General features: G+C 36.1%; 1 protein-coding gene across 58 annotated transcripts in view; it reads left to right on the top strand.

Annotated features, from left to right (window-relative positions):
• The window catches only part of pde4dip (phosphodiesterase 4D interacting protein), a 107,131-nt gene extending 81,333 nt beyond the window's left edge, over positions 1 to 25,798 (top strand). For 4 of the 58 annotated variants that reach the window (XM_087297585.1, XM_087297615.1, XM_087297616.1 and 1 more), the window contains 19 exon segments: positions 774 to 1,206; positions 2,609 to 2,844; positions 2,919 to 2,973; positions 10,198 to 10,442; positions 10,550 to 10,696; positions 11,871 to 12,059; positions 12,618 to 12,887; positions 12,980 to 13,111; positions 13,226 to 13,351; positions 14,434 to 14,623; positions 14,713 to 14,834; positions 15,981 to 16,109; positions 16,653 to 16,745; positions 16,826 to 17,013; positions 18,448 to 18,579; positions 20,130 to 20,268; positions 20,345 to 20,391; positions 20,663 to 20,753; positions 24,354 to 25,798. In XM_087297585.1, the coding sequence (XP_087153711.1) occupies positions 774 to 1,206; positions 2,609 to 2,844; positions 2,919 to 2,973; positions 10,198 to 10,442; positions 10,550 to 10,696; positions 11,871 to 12,059; positions 12,618 to 12,887; positions 12,980 to 13,111; positions 13,226 to 13,351; positions 14,434 to 14,623; positions 14,713 to 14,834; positions 15,981 to 16,109; positions 16,653 to 16,745; positions 16,826 to 17,013; positions 18,448 to 18,579; positions 20,130 to 20,268; positions 20,345 to 20,391; positions 20,663 to 20,753; positions 24,354 to 24,454 (3,065 nt within the window). In that variant the 3' untranslated portion in view covers positions 24,455 to 25,798. 58 annotated transcript variants of the gene reach the window in all.
• Positions 25,799 to 27,955: the final 2,157 nt, after the last annotated feature.

Below are 27,955 nucleotides of genomic sequence, written 5' to 3' on the forward strand. Positions count from 1 at the left end.
ATACTTTTGTACTTCCACTTAAGTATGGTGCTTAAAGAGCACTTCTACTTCTACTCAAGTCAATTTTTGATAAAGCACTTGTACTTTTACTTAAGTATGGGTCTCTAGTACTTTATACATCTCTGTTCATTTATATTCTTTTCGGCTTAGTCCCTTTATTAATCTGGGGTCGCCACAGTGGAATGAACTGCCAACTTATCCAGCATATGTGTTACGCAGCGGATGCCCTTCCAGCTGCAACCTATCACTGGGAAATACCCATACACACTCATTGATACTCATACACTACAGACAATTTAGCTTTACCAGTTCACCTGTACTACATGTCTTTGGACTTGTGGGAGAAACCAGAGCACCCGGAGAAAACCCACGTGAACACAGGGAGAACATGCAAACTCCTCACAGAAATGCCTACTGACCCAGATGAGGCTCAAATCAGCGACCTTCTTGCTGTGAGGCAATCGTACTACCCACTGCGCCACCGAAAAAGAAATCTAATTTTTTAAATAAAGACACAGTTGTGCCCACCTAAACAACTGTTTGCACAAAAAGCTGAAAGTCTGATAACATGAGCCATTACAGAAGAATGTAAAAAGGATCTTCCAGTATGCAGGGAGTGTACTTTTCCATTTATCCATAGAGAGAATGCCATATTTTATCAAAAGTTCTCAGAAGAAGCTTTCAGTGAGTGTCTAATTCTTTCCAATTTGATGAAGTGTATTAAACCTTGAAGTTTAATTTTATTGACACAAGCATGTCCTCCTCTGCTGCAGAGTTTGATGATCTGGAGCTCTGCACATCTCTCTCCTATCGGGACGCCGGCTCTCAGTGGTGGGCTGGTCCTGCCACACACAACTCTGGGAAACCTGAACATGATGTGACGTACCTGCAGCAGCTGGTGGAGGATCTGCGTGGTCAACTGTCGCGATCTCAGGCTCTGATCCGCAGCCTGCAAGCCCAGATGCGTGATTGCACTCCAGTCGGCACTCCTCGCAAGGTCAACTGGGGCCTGGATAACTCTGAGACGCAAAGTACAGCTGAAGAGGACGAGGGCTGGCAGTCGTCGGACGGTTTCGGGTCTCTGCCACGGCAGCCCAAGCAGGACCGAGAGCTGCAGGAGCTCGTCTCACGTGTGACATCACTGGAGGAGCAGCTCAGGAAGGGCAAAGGTCATGCAGATGATGGCAAAAATGGAAACTGGCCGGGGTGAGTACATTCATAATATAATATGTAACATGAGTAATATATCAATTTTAATTTTAAGATTTGATATGTTATAAAAGTTTCATATATAATAAATATGTAATTAAATAAATGTAAGATTTATACATTGCAATGTGCATCAAGTGTAAGTCAAAAATAGCAATATATTTCTAGTAATTTTTCTAAATATTTTTTAATTTATTCAATTTTTTTATTTATATTTTTTATATTATTCATTTATTATAATATATTATATAATTATTCACTTTTTGTGTTTATTTAATTCATAATAGGCTGCACATTAATGGAAATATCTGGCATTGCAATATTTTATATATAAAAATATCTATTAAAATATCATTTACAGTCATCATGGCAAAGATAAAATAAATCAGTTATTAGAAATAAGTTATTAAAACTATTATGTTTAGAAATGTGTTGAAAAAAAATTGCTCTCCGTTAAACAGAAATTGGGGAAAAAATAAACACGCGGTCTAAAAATTCAGGTGGGCTAAATTCTGACTTCAACTGTATGTGTTGTGTTTTAAGTTATGTTGATTAATAAATGTATTTTTTTTCTATTTAAATAAATATAAAGTGGGAAAAAGTTACAAATGTTTTAAACTTTGAAATGTATTCACAGTCACAGGCCTTAAAGGGATAGTTCACTCAAAAATGTACATTTACTCACTATTTAGTTACCCTTAGCTTGTTTTAAACATTCATTTGAGTTATTAAGATATCTTCTTTTTGTGTACAACTTAAAAAAGAACCTCAAAAAGGCTTGAAACAAGTGAGGGTGAAATGAAAATAGTAAGTAAAGTGAGTTTAATTTTTGGGTGAACTTTCTCTTTAAAAACACATTCAGATGTTAAACTTTTACTCCATTTTAACTAAACTCTGCACTGATTGTAATCAAATATAATCAACATTGCCTATCCTGCTATGTGGCTATTGCAGATGCACACATTGCAAAATTGATGCTAAAACAATATATTGTGCAGCCCTAATTTATAGTTAAGTAAATTAAGTTACATATTACAAGTTTACATACTCTGTATATGGAAATGTCAATAAATGTAAGATAAAGTTATAGTTACATATTTGATTAGCTGTCCATAATAAAACAGTTTTTCTACATACAGAAAAAAATTGTAATCTGATGAATATTAAATGATGTGAAATGTATAAAACATAAAAAAATATTTTACATTTCATTTGTTACATTTTTTGTAGTTTGTTTTTTTAAACAGTGTTTTAATAATGTATATGTTTGTTTACTTATTTATAGTTATATATCGTATGATTCCTTATTAAATCAGCTGTAAGAACTACACATTTCACAGATCTATTTTCACCATTATATCGTTTTACAAACATCACTTTTTTCCCATTCTCCCTGCAGTAAGTTTGACACGCTGATCCAGGCCCAGGCCCGTGAGCTGTCTCACCTGCGGCAGAAGATGCGGGAGGGCCGTGGCATGTGCCACATTCTGACCCAGCACCTCGGAGACACAACCAAGACCTTTGAAGAGCTTCTGCGCTCCAATGACATCGATTACTACATGGGCCAAAGCTTCAGAGACCAGCTCTCTCAAAGCATCTCGCTCGCACAGAGAGTCAGCACCAAGATCAGCGGTCGTAAGTCACAAACATACATATCTCAATGCTTTTCTCGTACAAAAACATTGCACTGAATTATTTCATCCTCGCAGGAGATCACTCTGAAGTCCCAGATGATAAATCAGGCCATGAGCTGCTTGCAATACGGTGAGTCAGCTGAACACTTTATTGATCAGAGCTTGTCGTTAAATCAGGTTTCCCTTTGCTGTCAGTAAACCAAATCAGCCAGAACATGTGATGAGTACAGCACACAGGCCATATTGATTGGTTGATATTTCTTTCCCATTGAGCGACTGGACTGACACAGTTAAACCCCCAATGAAGAGGTTCTAAGAAATGTCTTAGCTCAGCTTTTTAACTAAGTATAATTGGCTGCATTGTTTTGCTTGTTCACAAAGCAGGGCAGATTCTTATGTAATGATTAGTTTGGTTGTGTGTGTATTTGGTGGATGTTTTGGTGTCCTATTGACTTGGACACCAGCTGTCATGAGTTTTCCACACAGTGAGCATCATGGAAATGTTTGTCTGCACTGGATGGGTCAATGTGAAAGATTATTTTAGTAATTAGACATGGTCAAGTCATTGACAAGTATCTTAATTCTGCAAACATCCTTAGGCTGACATTTTGACTGCAAAGTATACCTTATAATAGGGCTGCATGATATTGTAAAAAACATTGAGATATTTTGTTATTCTGCGATTATAGATCGCGATATAAATACGATTTCACCAGTAGTCTTTATAATAGCTTCATTTGGAAAGAATTTATCATTTTAGATTGATTTGAATGATTCTGTAGGAAAGTGCTTCTGCATAAAGTACAATAAACTAATTAAACACATAGATAAATACAATTAAGAAAAAGATACATTTGAAATAAGCAGTGTTTTACTGTTTTCCAAGACGAAGTGTTTAGGGACAGTGATTGAATAATAATTCAGTAAAATAAATAATTTATTAAAGCTACAAACACAAGTGACAAACAGAGTTTCTTATGCCGGAATGCTTTTAAAAAACCTCATACAGTCAAAGGCCTCATAAAACACAGGCAAATAATAAATTAATATTTATTATCCTTTATTATTGCATATCCTGCGATGTGACTATTGCGAATGGTCACTTTGCGAAATCGATATGTTTTCAGCCCTACTATATAAACACATTCATGAAATACTGTGAATATAAACACCAATTGGAAAACATGAGATCAATTGGAATTTCTCTGTTTGTGTGGATTTATAATTTATAGTTAGGGGTTGAGTAATGTTTTTGAGTTTATGTTTTTTGTTTTATTTTTTGAACAACTGATGGCATTTCTTCACATTTAAAACAAAAAAGGTTCGTCTATTAGAGAATTTTGTATTTATTTTTAGATAACACAATAACATTTGGTGGAATTGTCCTGATTTTCAATCTATACAAATGGAAGGATTTCTTATTTTGACAAATTGTCATTTTCTGAAGAAAAATACAACAACAATATAATACATTTAATAATATAATAATCAATAACATGATACATATGAAAATAAATTTTTAATTTGACAGAAGCATTATCAGACCATTTTAGAATAACACAAAAGTTAACACAAATGTAAAACCCATACATAGTAAATCCAGAACATTTCTGGTCTTTTAATTTGTCCATAGCTGAATGTGTGTATACAGTTGAAGTCAAAAGAATACAAGAAATCAGTTACTAGAAATTAGTTAATAATAATAAATTATTATGTTTAGTAATGTGTTGCGAAAAATCTCTATTATTTTCTATCTTTAGGTTTCTTTTATTCTTTCTTATGTAAAGCACTTTGAATTACCATTGTGTATGAAATGTGCTATATAAGTACACTTGTCTTGCCTTGCCTTTATACAGTATATGTTGATAAAGTGAGAATGGCAATTTTTCCATAATCTTATCCTCTACACCTCCATCTGTAACTCACTTACTTCAGTCTACCCTTTCGTGAGCACTGAACTGGACTTATTTGACTTTGCCTGCAGGCGCGGTTGAACGATGCTATACGCTAATGCTAATGTGAACTGTCAGAGGCTTGCTACATAATGTCACCGCTGGTTCTAGGGCGTCTCTGGGAGTTTAGGGACTCATGGGACATTTTAACGGAATTCATGGCCTCGTTCTGTATGCTGTCAGATCCCCTACAGGAGATGACCCTTATTTTTCTTTCCCCTACACCATTATGCATTGTGTTGAGCCAGCGCTAGTCAGTGAGTAAGAGTTCAGGAGCTGGGAGAATCTGTTTTTACAGTTTTTTATGTAGATCTGAGATGGGATTCTTCATATATTTTTCAATATTTTAATATTTTTGAAGCATCTAATCATATTATACTGATTATGAGAAGCATCTGGACTCATTGTTGCACTCATATTTGGTGGAATTGAACTCTTCCACTTCCTTTTTTTTATGTGTGTCCATGTGTAGTACACTATGTCTGCAAGCACTCTGAGTCATCCAGAGTTGGGTTGGATTAGTTTGCTGGATGGGTTAGTTGAAGGAATGGTCTAATTTTAAAGAGAATAAAGAGAGAGAAACTCGAAATCAGAGGTGCAGTATTTATCTTTGAGAGAAATGTATTGTGTTTAAATTTTTTTAGAGATTAACAGGTTTTAGACATGCAGTTTTACACTGATACATGTAAAACGATTAAACTAAATTAAAACTGATTAAACCAACATAGGCTCATTCTGAAAACGTAGCCCTATATAAATTTCTAGAGATCGCTAATTATGTAGCCAGAGGTATGTATGGCTGCATTTTATCTTCAAAATGAATGCTATGGGGTGGTATGATGCTGTTTCTTTTTGCTGCTTACCAGCTGACTGCTTATCTCCGTATGGACGGCTTTCCTGTTGTTTCTAGTTTGTCAGGTAGCTTGACATGTACGTCGGCGGTCTTGAGACACAGAGCCTGTCGGACCACATCAACAGGGTTCAAGTCTGGTGAAGAAAGTTCCAGAAAGCGGATAAGACAAAAACAAAAGCCAAAAAATAATAAACAAGTAAATAACAGGGTGAGAATGTGGTAAAATCTGTGGTAAAAATCAGGCAAGGGTTTTTCTTTTTCTGGATTGCTTTTTAAAACACTGCAGTTGGGTTTAGGGAACGGGGTGGACGGGTCAATCGGTGCTTTTGAAAACACTATTAGGGGTGGGGGGTGGGGTGGTTCGGTCGACCGGTCGTTTGGTCAGTCCGTCAGTCGACAGCGGCCTCTGATGGATTTATGTGAGAAGAGCAGGTGCGACTGGGACTTGCGAGAGAAATTTGAGATCTGAAAAAGCGTACACAGCGACCTCTGGTGGATTCGTGTAAACAAAAACTGCAAAAAAACATAGCTCTTGGGACGTATTTTGCTTTCTCCAGAAATGTATAAAGGGGTACATAATCATTAAACTGTTTTAAATGACTAAACTAAACTGATTATGTTCACAGCTACTGAGGGTATGCAGACATAACAAGGATCTTTACTAATAGCCAAAAGTTTTTTATGCTGTTGGAACATTATTTACATGACAATAGCTAGGTTTCCATCACCCTATAATTGGATGAGAAACACGTGATGGTAACAACCAAATAAAAATTCGCAAAAAAATATTTTACTATTATAAAATATTAATAAAAATATTTATTAATGAAGCTGTTGAGGAACCAAAACCGTTGAGCGGAACCTAAATCGGAACCACTTTTTTTATTTAATGATATTTCATCCGTACCGCACCAAAGCATGAATAGTTTCCAAGGGATCATTTATTCAATAATATAATTAGCTTCTTACATCAGAGTGAGTCTGTCTTCACCCTAATGGCTTTAATTGCAGTTTAGAGTCATCTTTTTCGATCTGGTCATGCACATCACCTCCTTGTCCCGGATTTTCTTCATAGCTGTGTTTTGGACGCTCACAGCCAGAAAAGGATGATTTCCAGTGTGTAATCTCCTTCTGGAAATGTCTCTAATATCGCAGCCTTTAATGAGGTAAAAGAGAGTGAAAGGGTGCGCAGATGGCCAACCAGATGCACAGACTTAACCGTATTTGGTTGCCAGTCAGCTCATTTAGCCGGAGCTTGTAATTGAGTGAAAACGGAGGGGGATTTGCATGGGTTTGATGTCCTAAGTGTTTTCTGTATGTTTTCGTGTTCTCTCGAGAACATTTGCCCTGGGACAGAGCTGTCACATGGTTGGTAGCTGTGCTGTGACCAGCCGGCTCTGGATTGGGTGTTGACTTCAGCGCTAATCAGGTTAAGTTATTAAAACCTCATGAGTGAAATAGGTCAGAGGCAGCTAAAGCTGACAGAGAAAGACAGCGGCGTAAAGATGTGAAAACGGTGGAAGAAGAAGACCACATGCCAGGCCATGTGAAAGAAGACTGTGACTGAATGCCGGAAAAGGAGGAACCGCAGAACGAATATCATCCGTTTTTTTTTTTCTGATCAATATCTTCATTTGGAATACAACACTATTCAGGAATAAGAAGAAACTTTTACCATAAACAACAAGGACATGTTTTGTTTCATGAAGATTTACAAAAGAATTTATTAGGGTCGTCTGATTTTACAAGCATGTAATGGTGTGGATATGCTTTATGTTTGTTAACTGGAACACAGATGTGTCTCTTTTGACTGAAGCACACTGTTTATGCACAGTGGAACACATCAGCCCAAAGGCAAGGACCTCATATACAGTACACTCACACACACCACCATGAGGGTTTGTTGTGTTTGAGAGCTCATGGGGAAGGACGTTACGTTTCAGGAAGCCCTCTGATTATCCTTTTCCTCCTTTGGGAATAAATAGAAAAGCACAAAGGAACTGTTCTCTGAGTACAAGGACTGGCTGAGCATCACAAGCTCTTGTTTCTTCGAAATCCAGACTTTCAGCTTGGTTTTGCGAATTCTTGTGTTACGCTGGATATTGTCAACCAACAGGGACTTGAAAAGAAGTTTGGATACAACCGACCACGTTGGATGTCACTACAGTAGGCTTACTATTGTTTCCGCTCTATGTGGATGCAGTAAAACTCTCCGTTGTGCTTGGGAATAAACAGATCAGTGTAATCTCGGGATTTGTGTCGCGCCCAACTGCCTGCTGGAGATTCCCAACTCCTCCCCCACCACTACTCACAATCCGGCAAACCCCGCTTATTTCGTCATACAAATGATTGCAGCCCCATTACCACGGAGACCCAGTTGACAGGCGCTGCGTCGGATGCTGGTCCTGCGGGCCCTGACCTGCTCCCCTGTGTATCCCAGCCAGCCGTGAGTTCAGGGAGTCAGGATGAAGAGGCTGTGACCGGGTCTCAAGGGAGCGCTGGGGGTCAGGCAGGTCAAGGCGTCATGGCTCCGCTGTGGAGGTCCATGCTGTCCAAAAGCAGCCCCCTGTACCGCGACTCGCTCTTTTCCTTTTCTCTGTGGGAATGGCAGGTGCAGAAGAGAGAGCTGGCTATTCTAACCAAGCAGACAGAAAGGGAGAGGAGAACTTTGCACAGTCAGATTGAGAAGTAAGAGCTTCAAGGTGCTTTATGTGCGTAGGTTTTTAAAACAACTTGAGTATTTAAACCAATATTTGTGTTTTTACTGTGCTTTTTAAATTTTGAGACAGTAAGACATTTAAAATGTGTTTTAAAGTCTCTATTTGATAAAAAAAAAATACTGTAAAAATAGTAATATTGTGAATTACTTTACTTTTTTCATATATTTTCACATGTAATTTATTTATGTGATGGCAAAGCCAAACAAGAGTAGTCCTTAGTGTCACATGATCATTCAGATTATTTGAAACATTATTATAAATGTTTTAATAACATTTATTATATTGTTATAATCAGTTGTTATCGTATAGAGGTTTTTTTAAATGTGCAAATTAATTTATAGCATTGAAAAATGCCTTTTAAAATTCTAAACAAATCATTTAAAGTATGTTTCTCAACCACGTTCCTGGAGGACCACCAACACTGCATGTTTTGGATGTCTCTTTTGTCTGTCACACCCATTACAGGTCTTTCAGTCTCTGCTAATGAGCTGATGATCTGAATAAGGTGTGTCTGGTTAAGGAGACATGGAAAATGTGCAAAGCTGGTAGTCTTCCAGGAACGTGGTTGAGAAACACTGATTTAATAAATATACAGTATTCATTTTCTTTTTGGCTTAGTCCCTTTATTCATCAGGGGTTGCCCCAGTGGAAAGAACCACCAACTTATCCAGCATATGTTTTTCACAGCGGATACCCTTCCAGCTGCAACCCAGCACTGGGAAACCCATACACTCTTGCATTCACATACATACACTATGGACGATTTAGCTTACCCAATTCGCCTATAGCGCCTGTTTTTGAACTTGTGGGGGAAACTGGAGCAACCTGAGGAAATCCATGTGAACAAAGGGAGAACATGCGCCACCGTGCTGCTATATATATACAATATATATTTTACTTTTACATTTCACATGATAGACCTTTGCAAAATAATGTCAGCTTAAAAGATTGTTAAAGTTGTCATATGTGCAACAGAATAAAGAACGACACTGTACTGAAGAACAACACTGTATTTTGTTAGTGCACAGCCCATGGCATTTTGTGGGTTATAACTTGTTGTTGGTGTTGTGGAATTATGGTGCATATGACTGTGTTTTCAGTTGATTATTTCCAGAAGGAGCACATGATGTGAGAGACATGACACAGATTTCTAGGATGCTACTGTGTGTGTTTTGGCTCAGACAGAACAAAAACAGGTCCTAATTAATCCAGCTTGGAACAAACAGTGGGTACAAAATTAGCCTAATGCCCTGCATGCGGGACACACCTGGCATTTGCCAAACAAAATATGGTGACAATTTGCATGTACAGCACACTTAATTTGGATCCACATAAGCATAATAAACCCAAAATTCACTTTTATCACAACCTGACATTTGCATTTATTTGGTCGACAGATTTGACTTGCAGGAGAGGAGAGTCCTCATCGTCAATTTCTTCATCAACAAGTTTTTGCTTCTACAGTATTTTTTGAATGTATTGTGTTCAATAAATGTGAGAGTGTTTATTTTATCTAGAAAGAAAATCAAGACCTCCTATTTGACCATGTTTATACAGTAATCTAAATCATTTTAGGTAGAGATGTCATGCGTTTGCAGATTGTGGGAACATTTATTGTGTTCATGCAGTAAAATCAACGAAATCTCTCATTTCCCACCAAACAACAGTACATTTTGTTGATCACTATGTTCTGCAGCTGTGTGGCCCCATCACTCTAGTATCTGATTGGTCCAAACCCACTGTTCCTAATAAATGTTCATTTAACATGGCAGATGATTAGCTTTATTGGAATCCTCACTATGCTAAATGCCATTTTCCTCTGTTTACAGGCTGAGCAAGGAGCTTCAACAGAAAGACAAACTCATCGAGTCTCTACGCTCCAAACTTGACCAGCAACAACCCCGGTCAGATACACCTACAAGCAGTCATGCTTTCTCTGTAGCCACAGACCAATCGGATAGGACATCCTTTGTGTCAGATGACCACGGCTCAACCAATGAGGATCTAGAATTATGCTCTGAACTGGATGCTGCCAGTGAATATGGCCAAGAAGAGGCAGCAAGAAGTGCCACAGGTTTTTGATTTTATTACTATCATCATGGTTATCGGTTTTCCTTCTGTAATCACATCCAGGTTAGCTTCTCATCCACATTTTTTCATTGTTCATCTGTTTTGTTTCAGACCCACGCAATAATAGAGGCTCAGTCTTGTCACATCCATCCAATCCTCCATCTATCACTTCCTCTCACAGCCACAAGTCCACCACCAACACCTGTCCTAGCATACACTGCACACCACGTAGACCATTGGAAACCCAGGAACAAACAGGTAGGAAGTGTAAGAGACTATCAGTTCAATCATAGCAATGGCATTCTGTCACAAAGTACACTATCATTCAGAAGGTTAGGATCACCAACAAATGTAAACTTTTGTTCAGGAAACATTCATTAAATTGGTCAAAGTGGCAGTAAAGACATGAATAAATAGACACAATAATAATGAATTAATAATAATAATAATAAATAATAAAAAATAATAATAATAATTAATGAAAACATTCAGTTTTAAATGTTAATGCTGATGTCTCAAACTTTGTTTTGATTGTTTTTATTACTTTAGCATTAAATAATCATGTTAGAATCATTTCTAAAGGATCATGTGATGCTGAAAACATCATGAAATGTCAGCTGAAAATTCATCATAAGTATTAATAATATTTTAAAATATATGAATGAAAGGTATTTTTAACAATGTAAATATTTTATTTTGAAAATATTTTAAATGTTGTGGTGATCCCAGCCTTCTGAGTGCTAGTGTATGTATGTATGTTATTCATATTTCAATAGATGTACAGTTGCAATCAGAATTATTAAACCGCCTTTATTATTTGCCCCTTTTTATTTTTTTTCCCCCAATTTCTGTTTAACTGATTGAAGTCTCAACACATTTCTAAACATAATAGTTTTAATAACTAATTTCTAATAACTGATTTATTTTATCTTTGCCATGATGACAGTAAATAATATTTTACTAGATAATTTTTAAGACACTAGTATTCAGCTTAAAGGGCAATTTAAAGGCTTAACTAGGTTAATTAAGTTAACTAGGCAGGTTAGGATAATTAGGCAAGTTATTGTTTAATGATGGTTTGTTCTGTAGACTGTCAAAAAATTTATAGCTTAAAGGGGCTAATAATTTTGACTTTAAAAAGGCTTTTAAAAAAAATAATAATTGCTTTTATTTTAGCCAAACTAAATCAAATAAGACTTTCTCCAGAAAAAATAATATTATCAGACATACTGTGGAAATTTCCTTACTCTGTTAAACATTGTTTGGAAATAATTAAAAAAAAAAACAATTTCAAAGGGGGTTTAATAATTCCGATTGCAACTGTAGTTTATTCCAGTGTAGTCTGCTCTAGACATACAGTAGGTAGTCATCATACCCAATGAAGTTGATAGCCGTGAGTCAGTAGCTCTTTCTCTCTGTGCCCTACCATCAGGCCTCACTACTGTACCTCTGTCCAACTCCATTCCTTTCTCCGCCTCCCTCCACTGTCCTCAAATGTGCTCTCAGCCTGTGTTTGACCCTCATGTTCACCCCTTGAGAACCCGTCACCCTTATGGTGGGGGATTCTCACTGGCAGAGGTTCACCAAGAGCTTCAGATGCTCCAAAGACAGCTTGGAAACAGTGAGCCTGCATCTAAGTGTGTGTGGCACAGAATGATTCATACTAACTATGACACTAAATCACTACTGGCAAGATGTTATCGCCAAAGAGAAAATCAGAAAGGAGACCAAAACATGCAATACATTTTTTTTTTTTATCAGACTTTGATAACTCAATAATTATTGATGCATTATGCAGTCGTTGATTGTGGAATCACTAACATGCATGCAAATCTTTTTCTTTATTTGTATTTTTCCAGTAAAAATAGTAAAACATCACATAGACTAAATGGAAAAAATTATGTAAAAGTCTTACCTTACTAACAAGATTTTTTCTCGTGTTGGTTGGATTTCTGAAAAATGATTTACTAAAAAATTAGATTGCATTCAAATGTTTATTTATTGCACATAAATTTACATCAATCACTTTGTTATAGCTTCACTTACATACTGTATATCGAGCCCTCTTGCACCTTCTTGATTCATGCTACTACTATTATATTTTTGTTTACACTAACATTTGAAAGTTTGAAGTTACTTAATGAAGAACTTAATGTATTTAATAATTTTCACATTACAGGTTATCATGGTCCTCAGATGAAACCTCTTCCTGCATTTCCACTGGGACCCCATGCTCAACCTGACCATAGCAGTTTACATCCACTATCCCATCATGCCTTTGAACAGTCACCTCTCAGCAGCCAGCACACAAGTCCTGCTATGAAATCAGGGTCAAGCCTTCTGGAGAGCAGTGCAATGTGGGATATGATGTATAGCCCAAGACCTTTAAGACCAGGCCCATATGGAGATGTGTCCTCTGGTTCTTCTGGATATCAGTCAGGACACACAGGTCAGATCTTGGAGTTTTCATTTTAATGCAAATAGGTGGTGTTATATACTGTTATATCAAACTTATTCAGCTCTTACTATGCTAAAATTTAGGGACAGACTTAATGGAGGAGCACCTTAGGGAAATTCGTACTCTCCGACGGCGTCTTGAAGACTCCATCCAGACCAATGACCGCCTGAGACAACAGCTGGAGGAGAGACTGGCCGCTTCTGCAAGAAACGGAGGTCGGAGACACACACAGTCATAATTAGTTACAGCCCTGTGCTTAAGCTAATTTACAATGCTTATATGTTTCACATTTTAAATATACTTGTACATTTTCTCTTATCTTCAACTAGCAGGAGCAGCGCCCACTAACATCTATATTCAAGGCCTTGATTCTGTCAGTCAGCTGTCCAATGAGATTCGAGTGCTGAAAGAGGAAAATCACACTCTGCAGAACCAACTCCAGCAGGCCAGGACAGGTAAGATCTTAGTCATTCCATGTTTTGCAGGAAAGGAATGTAAGCAGTTGTGCTCAATACCAGCTTTTATATAGATTACGTGTAAATGAGCAAGCATAATTCTTGTCAGTGTTTGCATAATAGTAGAATATTTAGTTGCTCAGTATTGGCATTTTTACTCAAAAAAGTTTTACTTAGTTACTATCTTGGATTAAAAAATGTTAGTTTGCATCTCTATTATCACTGTGTACTGCCAAACCAATGTTATTTTAGTATTTGTGACACAAAATAAACATTATTTTGTTAGTTGTCTCAGCCCAAATGTAGTAATTTTGTTGTTTGTTATTGTCATTCTTATTTCCTTCATATATCTCTCTCTCTATGTGAAGTTTATTAATAAACTAAGTCTCCATATTACTAATTCCTAAGTCTAACCTTAAAAACCTAAGTTCATACCTTAGTCATCTTCGTTCTGAAGAATCCCTCCTTTCTTCCCTACTTTTCCTCCTTTCCTAGATGAGCGGCATGGCTGCCAAGTGGTTAGCACTGTTGCCATGCAGCAAGATCGTTACTGGTTCTATTCTTTACCAAGCCAGTCAACGCTTCTGTGCAGAGTTCACGTTCTACCGCGTAGGTTTCCATCCAAAAACATGGAACTTAAGTTAATTGGCTAATCCAAATTTGCACTGTAGAAATGCTCCTAGTTAGTAGTTATATCTTCATAACAATCCCTAATTGCTCACTTGTTTTAAATGGCAGGGGAGTTTCGAGATCTACTTGAGCTCAAACTCCCCTCTCACCCTGCAAACAGGAGGGAGCCCCGGGCTCGAGGATCTTATGAGCTCAGGGCTCTCTACCAGGACAGCATGCCAAACACGGTTAATAATCATTCATCAGCTAAGTGTGAACTCTTGAAATATAGTTTATTTGAGGTGTTTTGTAATTAGTTTTTTATAATGTTTATATTGGTTCATTTTTGGTTTTTGTTAATTTAGTAAATCCAGTTAAAATGAAATGAAATGAACCCTTATTCCAGTTTATAATAAAGTAACTATTGTAGCCAATCTGCACTGAGTCCTGATACGTATTGCATTTGCATGCAGATGGCAGTAAAGAGATGGAGCGACTGAGAGAGGTGGTTCTTTCTGTACGTGGCCAGTTAAAGCAGGCGGAGCTTGAGGCAGACAAGTGGGCGGATCAGTGCAGGCGAATGCAGGCTCAGATTAGAGATCAAACTCAGACTGTACTGCAGCTTAAAGAAGAGAAACAGAACAGCCTGGACAACAGCAACAGGTACAGTGGCAATCTTGAGAAAAAAATGCATTCTGGAAAAAGCTGTGACAGGGTGCATTGAATATTCATGTGTAATCTTCTGTGAACAGGCTACAGCAGGAGGTGAATGTTCTCCAGCAGAAGTTGAGTGAGTGTCAGTGTCTAGTACACACACTGCAGTGTGAACTACAAGTGTACAAGAGAGTCTGTGGCACTGCTGAGAGCAATGCAGGTAAGAAACAAATGCACCTGTCTGAAACTCCTCATCAGACATTGCTAACTGCAATTTTTTTTTTTTTAATTACTGTAATTTGTGTAGAATGTGCATCCAGCATTAGATTAAGAATAGGTCTACCAAACTAATGATTCCGTCAAAATGGTTGCTTTAAAAACACTACTGCTGCGGCCCAATTCGCATATTATCTGTCCTAAGTAGTATTTCGAAAATAGAATTAGCATGTCCCAAACCGTGTTATGGTGAAGAGTATGTCAAAGGTTCCTGGATGGTGTATGATGCTTCCATTAGAAATTCAAAGTGTAGAACTGTACATACTCTAACCACAAATATTGCCCATGTTACATTGCACAGTAGATGTTGATTCGATCAGTACTATAACTATAAAAATATCTACTAAAATGGCAGACATGTGAGACCAACCATCATGTAGAGAGGCTTCAGTAAAGTTATTTAAAGGACTATTAATTAATATATAACCAGCTGGCAAATATTTAAATCACATTTTCCATGTTATAAGTCATCTGCAATAACAACGTGAACTTATGAAGATGTGTTTGTACTTACTTAAGTATGCATAATTATTCAAAGACCTATAGAGATTTCTCTGCATGAAAGACTTGTGAATGGCATATTAACCTTTCACTGAATCTCTAATAAGGTAGGTAATTAAATAATAAAAAGAAATGTGGATTATGTGTAGAGATGAGTGATAGGATGTAACTAAGAAATCTTAGGGTCTATTAATGAGGCAGTAGAATATCCTTATATACCTTTTCTTCACGCAAAGTAGTTTATTTAATTAGTATAAGTAGGCGAATTGAGACACAGCGTACTTCTAATTTTCTATTTTGGTGCACTTTACTCAACTGTGACCCTGTGATTAATGGAATTTTCCGGACAGCATTATGGGTAATGTAGTTTTTCTATGTGAATTTGGCTATTAAACTGAACTTTTTTAATCTAAGTTGAAATAATACAAACAAATGGGTTCAGAAAAAGCACATAAAATTGATTAACAAACTCTGTGCTCAAAACAGGTCTGTCTTTGAAATTGTAATGTAGAAAATAAAATGAGCTTTTACTTTGAAAACCCCATTATTAGCACTGATGCACTATATTTTGCATCCTTTACTGCCTTAGGTTCAGGACTGACTTTGACCCTTGACCTGCGTGAGCGAGAGTCAAACATACAGTTGCTGGAACAACAGTTGAAAGAGAGGCTAGACCTTTGTATGCCCCGCCCCTCTGCCAGAAAACAGCTCTTTCATGGTGAGATAATAATCATAATCAATAATTGTAAATAAGTTCATCTTGGCTTCAGGATACACATTTATAACCCTGAACTACAAAACCAGTCATATTGGTCAATTTTTGGAAATTGAGATTCAAAAACATAATCTTAAAGTTGAATAAATAATCTGACCATTGATGTGTAGTTTGTGAGGACAAAGAAGAAACAAATAAAGAACAAATAAATTCAGAATCACAATTAAATTTGTTTAAATTAGGCATGTTACTAATCAAAATTAAGTTTATATATATTTATGAAGGAAAATTGACAAAATATCTTAATGAAACGTGGTTTTTACTTGATATACTAATAATTTTTGGTTCTTTTACGTTATTTTAATTAAACTTTTACATTATATCTTTACAATATATTCACACAAATATATCCCTATGCAACATTAGACAAAAGGCCTTGTGCTCCAGGGTCACATTTGATTCACAAATTTTAATTGTGACATTCATAATATAATACACCCTTATATTTTAACATATATTTCTATCGACTCTGGTCTCTGTTTGCAGTAGACCAATCACCATCTCCTCCTGTTCGGGATACAGGGTTCTCCAGCCCTGCTTCACCAGCCATCAAACAGCATGACCCGAAGCCTTATAAGTGTAAGAGTCTTATATGAAACAGTCAATGCATAACAGTCGAACCACAGCAAACTGTTTCATCACTGCATGTCATGATTTAGACTCTGGTGCCGAAGGTCTGGAGGGTGAGGCACCTGACGGCTCCTTCGCCTGCAGGACAGGGCGCCATATGATCAGTCACGTGGACGACTTCAGTGTCCTTCAACAGCAGTTACTGGAAGGAAAAGCAGTTATACGAAAAATGGAAGCAGCACTGCAGGCCAGCACAGAATCTCATGATCTACCAGAGGTCAGCAAGAAAAAATACTAATAATAATAATGGATGAATAGAAAATGTGTTTAGAAGGGCTGTCAAGCAATTGAAAATAGGTTAAGTCAGAATAAGTTTTTGTTTTACGTGGCTTTACTTGTTTTCTAGCAGATAGTCCTGAAAACAATCCATGTTTATAATCCATGAAATATTATTCAAGTAATTCCAACAAAGTTTCTGGAGCGCCAAATAAAAGATGAGAATGAATGGATGGAGTAATCCTAATCCATAGTAATGTTCTGTAATTATTTGTATGTAAGCATCACTATATATATATATATATATATATATATATATATATATATATATATATATATATATATATATATATATATATATATATATATATATACATATATATACACACACACACATACAGTTGAAGTCAGAATTATTAGCCCCCCTGTATATTTTTTCCCCCAATTTCTGCTTAACAGAGAGAAGATTTTCTCTACACATTTCTAGACATAATAGTTTTAATAACTTATTTCTAAAAACGGATTTATTGTATCTTTGCCATGATGACAGTAAATAATATTTTACTGGAAAATTTTCAAGACACTTCTATACAGCTTAAAGTGACGGTTAAAGGCTTAACTAGGTTAATTCCGTTAACTAGACAGGATGGGGTATTTAGGTAAGTTATTGTATAAAGATGTTTTTTTCTGTAGACGATAGAAAAAATAAATTCCTTAAAGGGGCTAATAATTTTGACCCTAAAAACGCTTTAAAAATTTTTTAAACTGCTTTTATTCTAGCCGAAATAAAACAAATAAGACTTTCTCCAGAAGAAAAAATATTATCAGACATACTGTGAAAATTTCCTTGCTCTGTTAAACATCATTTAGGAAATATTTATAAAGGACAAAAACATTTAAAAGGGGCTAATTATTCTGACCTCAACTGTATGTATGTGTGTGTGTGTGTGTGTGTGTGTGTGTGTGTGTGTGTGTGTGTGTGTGTGTGTGTGTGTGTGTGTGTGTGTGTGTGTGTGTGTGTGTGTGTGTGTGTGTGTGTGTGTGTGTGTTTGTGTATATATAATATTATCATTACTCTACACATTCATTCTGATATCCTATATATGGTTTATGGGTAACTAAAAAATAAAAAAGTTTATTTGTTGACTTATATTAAGTTTATTGATAAAAGTATTTAAATGTAACTTTTTGTGTATTATTTTACGTGTTGACTATTCCATCTGTGGTATTTTTAAAATTGGATTTAAAATGATTAATTAGAATTTAAACAATAAATCAAACAGCCTTTAAGTTTTTTTTTTGTTTTTTTTGCTTTATCAATACTTCCTTTTATTTTCAAAACCTCTTTTTATTTTACATTTGTTTAAATTAAACACATTTATTTAAAATGAAAAAAAAAACTTACAAAAAGTTTAAACACATTTGTTCTCTGCAGGGTTATGTAAGGAACTTGCAGGTCAGCACTATGACGCTAAAGCAGATCCTGGAGGAGACGAGCTCTCTTTTAAGAATGTTCTGGAGGGCTGCTCTGCCCAGCACTGAGACTTCAGCCCAGCAGCTGAAAAAGGTCAGAGGGCATTTACCATCTGAACTTTTCAGTTATCATAATATTTCTCAGAAATGCTACAAAGTTGTGTGCTCAAAACTAAACATGTCACAATTAAAGATGTCACAACTAATCCTTGGTGTGCACCAAAAGAAGCTGACTGAGACCTCATAAAACTTGAGTCTCTGTACCCTAACTGAACCAGGGGTTGGTTCTTCGCAAGTGGAAAACTCAATTAGCTGGATCTTTTTATTGACGATTTGACGCGATCCAGGATCGTTTCATTCTTCAACTCTTCCGAGAGTTGTTGTTATAGTAATCGGGTAGCTTAAACCTGTTCAGGAGCAGGCTTATTTCATATAAATAAGATTAGATTGGGTCTTATTTAAGCAAAGGTAATACTGAAAGTATGTACCAAATGCTGATACTTTCTAACAGTACACTGCAAAAAATGCTTTTCTTACTTAGATTTTTTTGTCTTGTTTCTAGTCTAAATATCTAAAATTTCTTACACCAAGAAGCATTTTTTAGACAAGCAAAACATATTGCCTTGTTTTGAGAAATAATATGCCAATATTAAGTAAGTTTTTCCTTAAAACAAGCAAAATAATCTGCCAATAAGGTAAGCAAATTAATCTTGTTTTTTCTTTTGACGTAAGATTATTTTGCTTACCCCATTGGCAGATTATTTTGCTTGTTTTAAGGAAAAACTGACTTAATATTGGCATAATATTTCTCAAAACAAGGCAATATGTTTAGCTTGTTTAGAAAATTCTTCTTGATTTAGGAACTTTTAGATATTTGGACTAGAAACAAGACAAAAAATCTAAGTAAGAAAAGCATTTTTTGCAGTGTAATAGTAGTATACACTTGGGAAAATAATTTTAAAAAATGATAAATAAAACTTATGCAATCTGCACTCAGAAATAAAAGTACAAAGACTGTCATGGGGTGTTCCCTCCCCAAGGAGTTCTTTTTAGATACAAACGCGTGCTATTTTAAGGTACCAGCTTATACCAGTGTATGATAATAGACACGGCCAATATTTGACTGTTTTTTTTTTAAATCCGCTCTTAATGTAAAACTAAATAAATTGCTAAATACTTTTGACATGTGAAAGTCTAAAGCCTGTAACCCACAACAAATGTGGAAAGTTACTGCATATTTAACAAGCCGTTTACTACGAATTTTGTGTTATTTTGCTCATATGAATAATTGAATATTAATCAGGTGATGTCATTACGCTGATGTGCCATCAGCCAATTGTTGCATTGCTGATCATGATTTTGGGGATCGTTAGATCTGTCCTTCACAACACACGTAGCCATCTCAGATCAGTTCATCCAGACAATTTAATCTGATTCGCGAACTGAAGAATCAAATTAGCCAGATATCAGTTATCAAGATTAAAAGATCCTGGATCTGTCAAATCTGTAAAGATTATTTTATGAGGTATAAAGATTGGACCTCAGGACAAATCAAGGGAACCTAAATATAAATGTAAGAATGAATTCAGGAATGCGCCTTTACTTCATTAAACCACACTGAATGTTTTTTATGTTTATATGTAGGAGCAGTCTTTGAGAAAGGAGGTCGTCGCATTGAGGTGCAAGTTGTCAGAACAAGAGCAGCTTCTCAGGGACACAATGGAGAATCTGAGGACCTCCAGTCAGACTAAAGACAGCATGGAGCAGTTCATCGTCAATCAACGTACGCAACTCTCTTGTTTTTTTTTCTTTTTCACGTTTAGCGTTCTTTTGTTCACTTGAGGTATATTTATTTCCAGTCTCAAGAACCCGAGACGTGTTGAAACAGGCTCGCTCAAATCTAGAGGTGAGTCCATCATTTATGCATGCGTCTTTTTACAACCCAACCACAAGCAGGCTTCTTTTTCTGAAACAAGTTTCCTCAGTCGCACACCCAAATATGTGTAGCCCAAATTGATTTTGAATAGTTTTCAGCGGAATAGTTTGCACCACTGGATTGAAACCAAAAGGACTTCATCAAAAAATTGGCAACTACTAATAGCTCTATCTATCTACGGCTCTATCTCACTGGGTTATTTTCCCTCTCCTCTTTATCTCTGTCTTCTGAGTTATTCCAGAAGAATGAACTCAAGATTGCCTCTCTAGGTTTCACCCCTCTCCCTTCATCCTCCTTTTCGGTTTCCTCCACTCCCTCCTGGTCTGAGAGAGGTACTGCACTCTGGGTATATGTGTGTGTGCGTGTTAGGAGCCATTCACAGAGAACGTGTGTTCTAAAATGGAATGTTTTTTTAAACGGAGCTCCCCCATTTAATATCAGATAAACAGTTGTCATACCAACTTGCTACTGTAAACAGAAGTTTGCAGTACTTGCCCATCCTCAGAGGTCTTCTGATTGGTCCACTGCTTTGGAACTGCTATTGCTGAGTGGAGCTGCATGTACAAGCTGAAAGCGTCTCAAAAATACGATGCTCATGTTTGAGGTGCTGCAAAGACACGAGTGTAAAGGTTGTGCACATTTATGTTGAAAAAGTATTGCTTCGAATTGGAAAAACACGTTCTGTGTGAATGGCACCTTTGTGTGTATGTGTTTCTTTTTTTGACCTAATATAACTTAAAATCCGACTTTTGACCAACCGCATGGTGTTTCACAGCTATTTTTCATCATTTGTTTTGCACAATCGAATTCTATTTTGAAAGTTTGATAAAAATAACACATGAAAAACAATCTCTCAAACTTGTTTATTAAAGGTTCCATGAAATTAAAATAAAAAGTTTTTAGTTGTCTGTTTCAGTCTGTTAGTTTTAAGGACTTTATATGTTGGTGTGCTCCAAAACACCGAAAAAATATGCTTTGAGGAGATATAAATGACATCCTCATACTTCAGTTTCTCATCAAATCTTGACCAATCAAATGCTCTCTAGTGTCCTACGTGTCCCGCCCCCTTCAGTGCTGTGTTCCAGTTTGCATACTTACACTACGCCCTAAAAGCATGTACTTTTTTGTGAAGAAAAAATATATACTTTTGATTGTGTAACAAGAGTATATAAGCTTTGGGACATACTACTTCCTCGTTAATAGATCATTGTGCTGCTTAATCTTAGTTATGAGCAATTTCTGACCACGTTCCCTGAACTCACATCCATGCACAATGTACTGTGGGCAATATCAGCAGTTAGAGTATGGACGGTTCTACACTTAACATTTTTACCGGAAATAGTAAACCATCCAGGAACCTTTGACATACTTTTTTCAATATACTACGATTTATGACATACTAATTCTGTTTTCAAATACTATTTAGGATGGATAGTTTGCGAATTGGGACCCAGTATTGCTTTTTATTTGATGGGTTTGAGCTCCACCATCTCACTGGCAGAACTGTGATAAAAACCAAACCTTTTTGACCTTTTTTCTGAGGTTATGATCAATACAAATGTTTTGATATACAGTATTTACTCAGACACTTGTACAGCTTCTATTCAGTTGTTTGCTTTATTTCTGACCAAGAAAAAAATGTCTGGTTCAGTGTTGACATCTTGTGGGCAAACTGAGTAGTGCCAAAACAATTCAGAGCACTTGTGCAAGCTGCCTTATGGGGGGTGATCATGGCCAAAAGTCTTATGTTAATGTATGTTATGTTAATGTTAACCATGTTTGACAGCCAAATAAGCTGCTGTATTTGATTCTTAGGATGCAATGATACCCCACTATATACATATGCAAATGTCATGTTTATTTGTAAAGAATATCGTAATACTATGCTGGCATGTACATATGCCAACAACAGATGTTTTAACGCCTTTAATAAAAACTGCAGTCTCAACACTATCTTTGCGTATTACAGAAACGTGCACAATTGTCACAGAAATAGTCGAACTGTGTGCTGACCTACTTGACAATTGAATTTCATTTATTTTATTAAAGAATTGGTGGTTAAGTGGTTAGTGTGTTTGCTTCACAGCAGTGTTAGTTTTGACAGCAAATTTTGATTTAGTTTTAGTCTTAGTCTTTTGACTAAAATTCCTTTTTAGTTTTGGCTATATTTTAGTCTTCTGGATCATTTTAGTTTTAGTTTTAACTCCAGATTTAGTTGACTAAAATATATTGGGATTTAATTTAAGTGTAATTTAATTAAATACCGTATACATTTCTTTATATAAAGTATTCTAGCATAAATTAAATAAAACTGTGTCATTAAAATATGGCATATATCTTTTCCATCGAAGACCAAATATTAGATATGCAGAGTTTATTTATATAAGTAATTTGTTAAGTGATGTGTCGGCAAGAACAACAGACTACTAAAAATCCAGGATTGAGCTATTATTTAGCAAACCATTTTTTAACATGGTAAACTACTAGTCTTTTTGACCAGTCTGTTGAACAGTTTTAAGCCATTAAATCTTTGAAAGGGCTTAAAATAGTTTAAGTCCACTTTCCAATGTCAGTCTTTAGCAAACTTTACTGTTATAGTTGCTGTTACAGTGCATGGTGCTCAGTTGTATAGCACTGAGTAAACAAATAGAGTAATGACATAAGACTGGCAAATGTCTAAAGCACACACTCGGGTAAATAAAGAAGATAGAGTTTACCTCTGCTGAATTTCAGGATGATTCTCTAGCATGCTGATGTCGCTTTAGAGTTGTTGTTTTTATCAGCTATTTCCTCCCCATACGGTTTACTGTGTTTTTGTCTTGACATCAAATATGAATGTTCTTTTCTCTCAGCCTGTTGTCATCTCATTATATATAGTTTAATCCGACAGACGCCCCTATGGAAGATGATGTAATCGCATCCCGCGTCTACTGTGGATCAGTTACTTTTCAAATGTGTGTGAAAAGTGTATTTTTAGATTATTCTGATTGGATGTTTACCAAAAACATCCCTCAATCACATTCTCATGTCGTTTTTATTAGTCAACGAAAATGTCAGTATATTTTTATTATAGTTGTCGTCATCATCACTTAATTTTTTAGTTTTCGTCAGTTGAAACTTGCTCGTCACCGAAATTAACACTGATCACAGCAAGAACATTGATGATTCGAGTCCCAACTGGAGTCTCAAAAACATGCGTTGTACGGGAATTGGATAAACTAAATTGGCCGTAGTGTGTAATTGGGAGTGTGTATGGGTGTTTCCCAGCACTGGGGATTATACTGTCAGTGCTGGGTTGTGGCTGGAAGGGTATTAGTTGTGTAAAACATATGCCAGAGTAACTGGCAGTTAAATCCGCTGTGGTGACCCCTGGTAAAAAAAAAATGGAATAAGCTGTAGGAAAGCGATTATTTAATAATTTTTGGCCGTATACGGTGATGCAGTGGGTAGCGCTCTCGCCTCACAGCAAGAAGGTTGCTGGTCCGAGCCTCACCTGGGTCAGTTGGCATTTCTGTGTGGAGTTTGCATGTTCTCCCCGTGTTTGTGTGGGTTTTCTCCGGGTGCTCCGGTTTCCCCCACAGTCCAAAGACATGCGGTACAGGTGAATTGGGTAGGCCAAATTGTCCATAGTGTATAAGTGTGAATGAGTGTTTATGGATGTTTCCCAGTGATGGGTTGCAGCTGGAAGGGCATCCACTGTGTAAAACATATGCTGGATAAGTTGGCAGTTCATTCGGCTGTGGCGACCCCAGATTAATAAAGGGACTAAGCCGACAAGAAAATGAATGAATGAATTTTGGCCCTAATTGCTCTCCATACAGCATGCATACTGTACTAGTGACTAAATTTTGTGCATGGACTTTGTATAGATAATTCAGCTTATGCCAAAAAAAAATATTTATAATGACTCTTCTTTGTCACTTTTGGTTCAGATGAGGTCTCAGGAGTCTCCCTCAAACATGCCTCCTCTCCTGGTTGGAATTTCGTGAAGCCTCACCTTCAGGATCAACACAAAATGATGACAGCCTCGTGACAGACATCATGTGCTGCAGAAAAGACTCCAGACTGAGAGTGCTGCCATCTCATATTAAAAGATCTCCAGGATCATGTAGAGATCTGTTTTATTTACAACATAACAGCCACCAAAAAGCTCTCAAAGTTGCTTTTGAGTAGATGAGTATTATGGACTTATTATTTGGATTTGCTGTCATGTCTTTAACCAAAGTGACATCTCATGGGTTTATGTTTGGGTTTGTTTTGAACCAGCAACACTATTAATGTGCAATTATAATACTACTGTGCTGCCAGCCAGACCTGCTACACTGTAAATGAAAGTCAACCCAGGGACGAGCTGAAGACCGATGGTGCAATAATAGTTCAGTCAGCCTGCTACTGTAGTTTTGAAATTGGTATGTCCCAATACAGGATCTGTTCGTTTGTTATTTGCTGTTGCCAAAGTGTGAGTCTGTTGCTTTTTATGAACTAACCCTTTGCTGTTTTTTTGTCTCTGTAAATTTGAATCCCCCCATTTTGTTCCTATTTTTTTCTTGAACTGAAGAGTATCGATGTTTTTTTTTTTTTTTTTTTTTGGTTTTGTCCAAAAAATAATCTGTGTTTTATATTTCTATCTGCTGTATCAGCTCTTTTTGATGGACCATTTAGTTTTATTTTATTTGTTTATTTTTGTTTTGTTTCAGATTAAATTTTTGTTTAATTAATTTTTTTTAATTTGTTTTGTTTAATTTTGTCATTTTTTAATGTTAGACTTGCAACGTCTTTAACTTGGCTCCCATGAGATAAAAGAGACTAACTCAAAGCCATTATTTCAAGATACTAAGGTTACATTATTAAATTATTATCTTTGTTAGACACTGCTGATCATTTTGCGGATGTGTGTAGCTTTTCTGTTTAATGTGGATTTAAAAGGAAGTCTGTTGCTCTTGCATGAACTGCACAACTTTATGCTCTCACTGACAGTATTTCAGTTTTACTGCTGTATTAAGACACATCCTGCGGTTTCTGCTGTATGTATGAACTGATCTGGTGCCATTTGCTTTGTATCTTGTTTGTATATGAGATGGCTGTTTGCTGTTCTTATAAGGTGAGGCGTGCACACATTATGATTATCTTATGAGAGAAAGGAGAGCTGTGGGTCATTTCAAGTCAACTTGCACTCGTTTTATGACAATCAAATATCTCTCAAATGTTTGTAACTTTTGGAAAATATTGGTAGCAATGCAGTTTGATTCACCTTTGTAAATTAATGTAAATTGAGTGAGGTTTGTTTTTGAGAGGAATGCATGTGTACTTCAGGAAAATGTGTGTGAAGAAAACAAAAAAGGGACATTTTAATAAAAAGGGAAAAACACCTGTTGAATATTTGTGTCTATATTCTTTGATTAAATCAACATCAGTTTAAATTAGTTATGTCTTACTAGCAAAAACAAACCTAAAATAGTTTTTGATTTTTTTTTTTAGAAAAATGTAAATTTTATTAATGTATTTTTCATAATTTCTTGGTATATTTACACCTTCGTAACAACAGATGGCACAGTAATGTTACTCCACATTAATTCACAATTAATTAATACGTTTACAATTAACATTGCCCTTCTGTCATTCAAAACACTTATGTTCATCATCAGTTATGTTCATCATCAGAACACAAAGGAGGAAATCTAATCAAATCAGAGATTTCTGTTCTTTACTGAGTGTATATCCACCCAAAAATTCCATATACCCAAATAACATGTCATATATGAATCCAATCAATAGGGTATATGCCGAAGTATTCTAAAGGACTTTTAGTTTGGCTGTAAACTGATTTAAGCGCTTCCGGTGAACTGTATGCCATTGCAAAATCGGCAAATTTAACGTCTCTTTTCTTTTAAAAATTGGCAGTCTCCAATGGTGACATCCGATATAAAGTGGATCTCAGATTATAGAAGAAGAACTGCATTAAATTACACTTTCCCCGCCATGTCTTTAAAATATGAACATTTATTTTACCCCAATATATTCAATGCGCTAGCCTGTTGATTCTGACGAGCGCGTGCGAGTAAATGGCTTTTTGTCTCGTTTTACACTTGAGTTAAATAAAGGACAGAGTCTATTTAACTGATTGTATTTTATTATTATTACAACATTGATGCTGTAAAAGGAACCGTATAAAATGGAAAAAAGTCACATTAACCATTCACCTGAAGTTTACCATTATGGAAAGAAACAATAGCTCCGCTTATAACCTATTCATTTTTCAAGAACAGACAATCGCATTGAGTTATGAATAGATTTAATTATTGTATAACTATACATATATAGTTTATAACTTTTAACAAAGTTCAATAGGCTATGTGCACACAGACTTTTAATTTTCAGCCAAGCAGCCCAATGGCTTCCGGTGAACTCTTTCCATTACAAAATTGTCACGTTTAAGATCTGATTATTTCTTTTAAAATCAGTGATCTTCACTGCCTGTTAGATATACAATATGAAGTAGTTATCAGACCAAACATAAAGCCCTGCATAAAATTCTGTATTTTTCCGCCGCCATGTCTTTAAAATACGAGTTTTATTTTACTCAAGTACTTTCACTGGAATTTCTGTGCTAGCCTGTTGCTACTGATGGCGCTAGCGGTTCCAACGGTCTTTCCAACTCGTTTTATGCTTAAACAACTAAATGAATGCTTAAGTCTTTTTAACTGAATGTATTGTAGTCACATTACAGCATCGATCCTGTAAAAACAACCTTGTAAAATTGAAAATAGTCACATTAAAGCTTTCACCGGAAGTTTATCGTTGGCTTGAAAACTCGAGTGGTGCCTAGTAGAGCCCATTAGCAAACATACCTGCTTGGCGTGAGGAGGACAAACCTCATTGGTTCAAACGTGCCGCGTGACACCAAAGGATGAACCTCATTGGTTCTGAACTGTCATGCACGTTTAAGCTTCCATGTAATTATCTGAAAGCATTTAATACAGTTTGCTTATCAATATATATATGTGAATTAAAGCCTAAATTAAATATATTATATTATAACAGAAAAGTGTAAAGGCTACTCAGGTGGACTCTTTATAAACATTTTGAGTTTGGAGAGAACAGTCTTGGAGGGCATTTCGTTTTTTATTGCTGAATATGAACGAAAGAGGTTTGGGGAGGATGTGATGGTGAGTGAATTATGACGGAATGTTGGTTTTCATAGTCAAAAACAATAACCCTGTCTCATTCATCTGTTTTGTCCAGTAGAAAACATGCATTATCTTACGGAGAACAATGGCAGGCTTAACATCCTGACTAATATTCAAATATGGGTATATATCTATGATATTTAGAAGCATTGAAAATAATATGAGCTATTAGTAAACTGTTAAAAATGTAGATTTCCGAACTTGCTGCATTTGTTTGACCGAAAAAAGTTAAATGGTACTGCAAAATAATACTGCATTAAAAAAAAATTGTTCATATATTTTAGTCAAGAAGCTGAACTTTCCCCCGGAAGTGGTCCATTCTTAAAGAGATAGATGTCCCAAAATTT

Source organism: Danio rerio, chromosome 20, assembly GCF_052040795.2.
Source record: "Danio rerio strain M-AB ecotype USA chromosome 20, GRCz13ab, whole genome shotgun sequence".
NCBI classification, from domain to species: domain Eukaryota; kingdom Metazoa; phylum Chordata; class Actinopteri; order Cypriniformes; family Danionidae; genus Danio; species Danio rerio.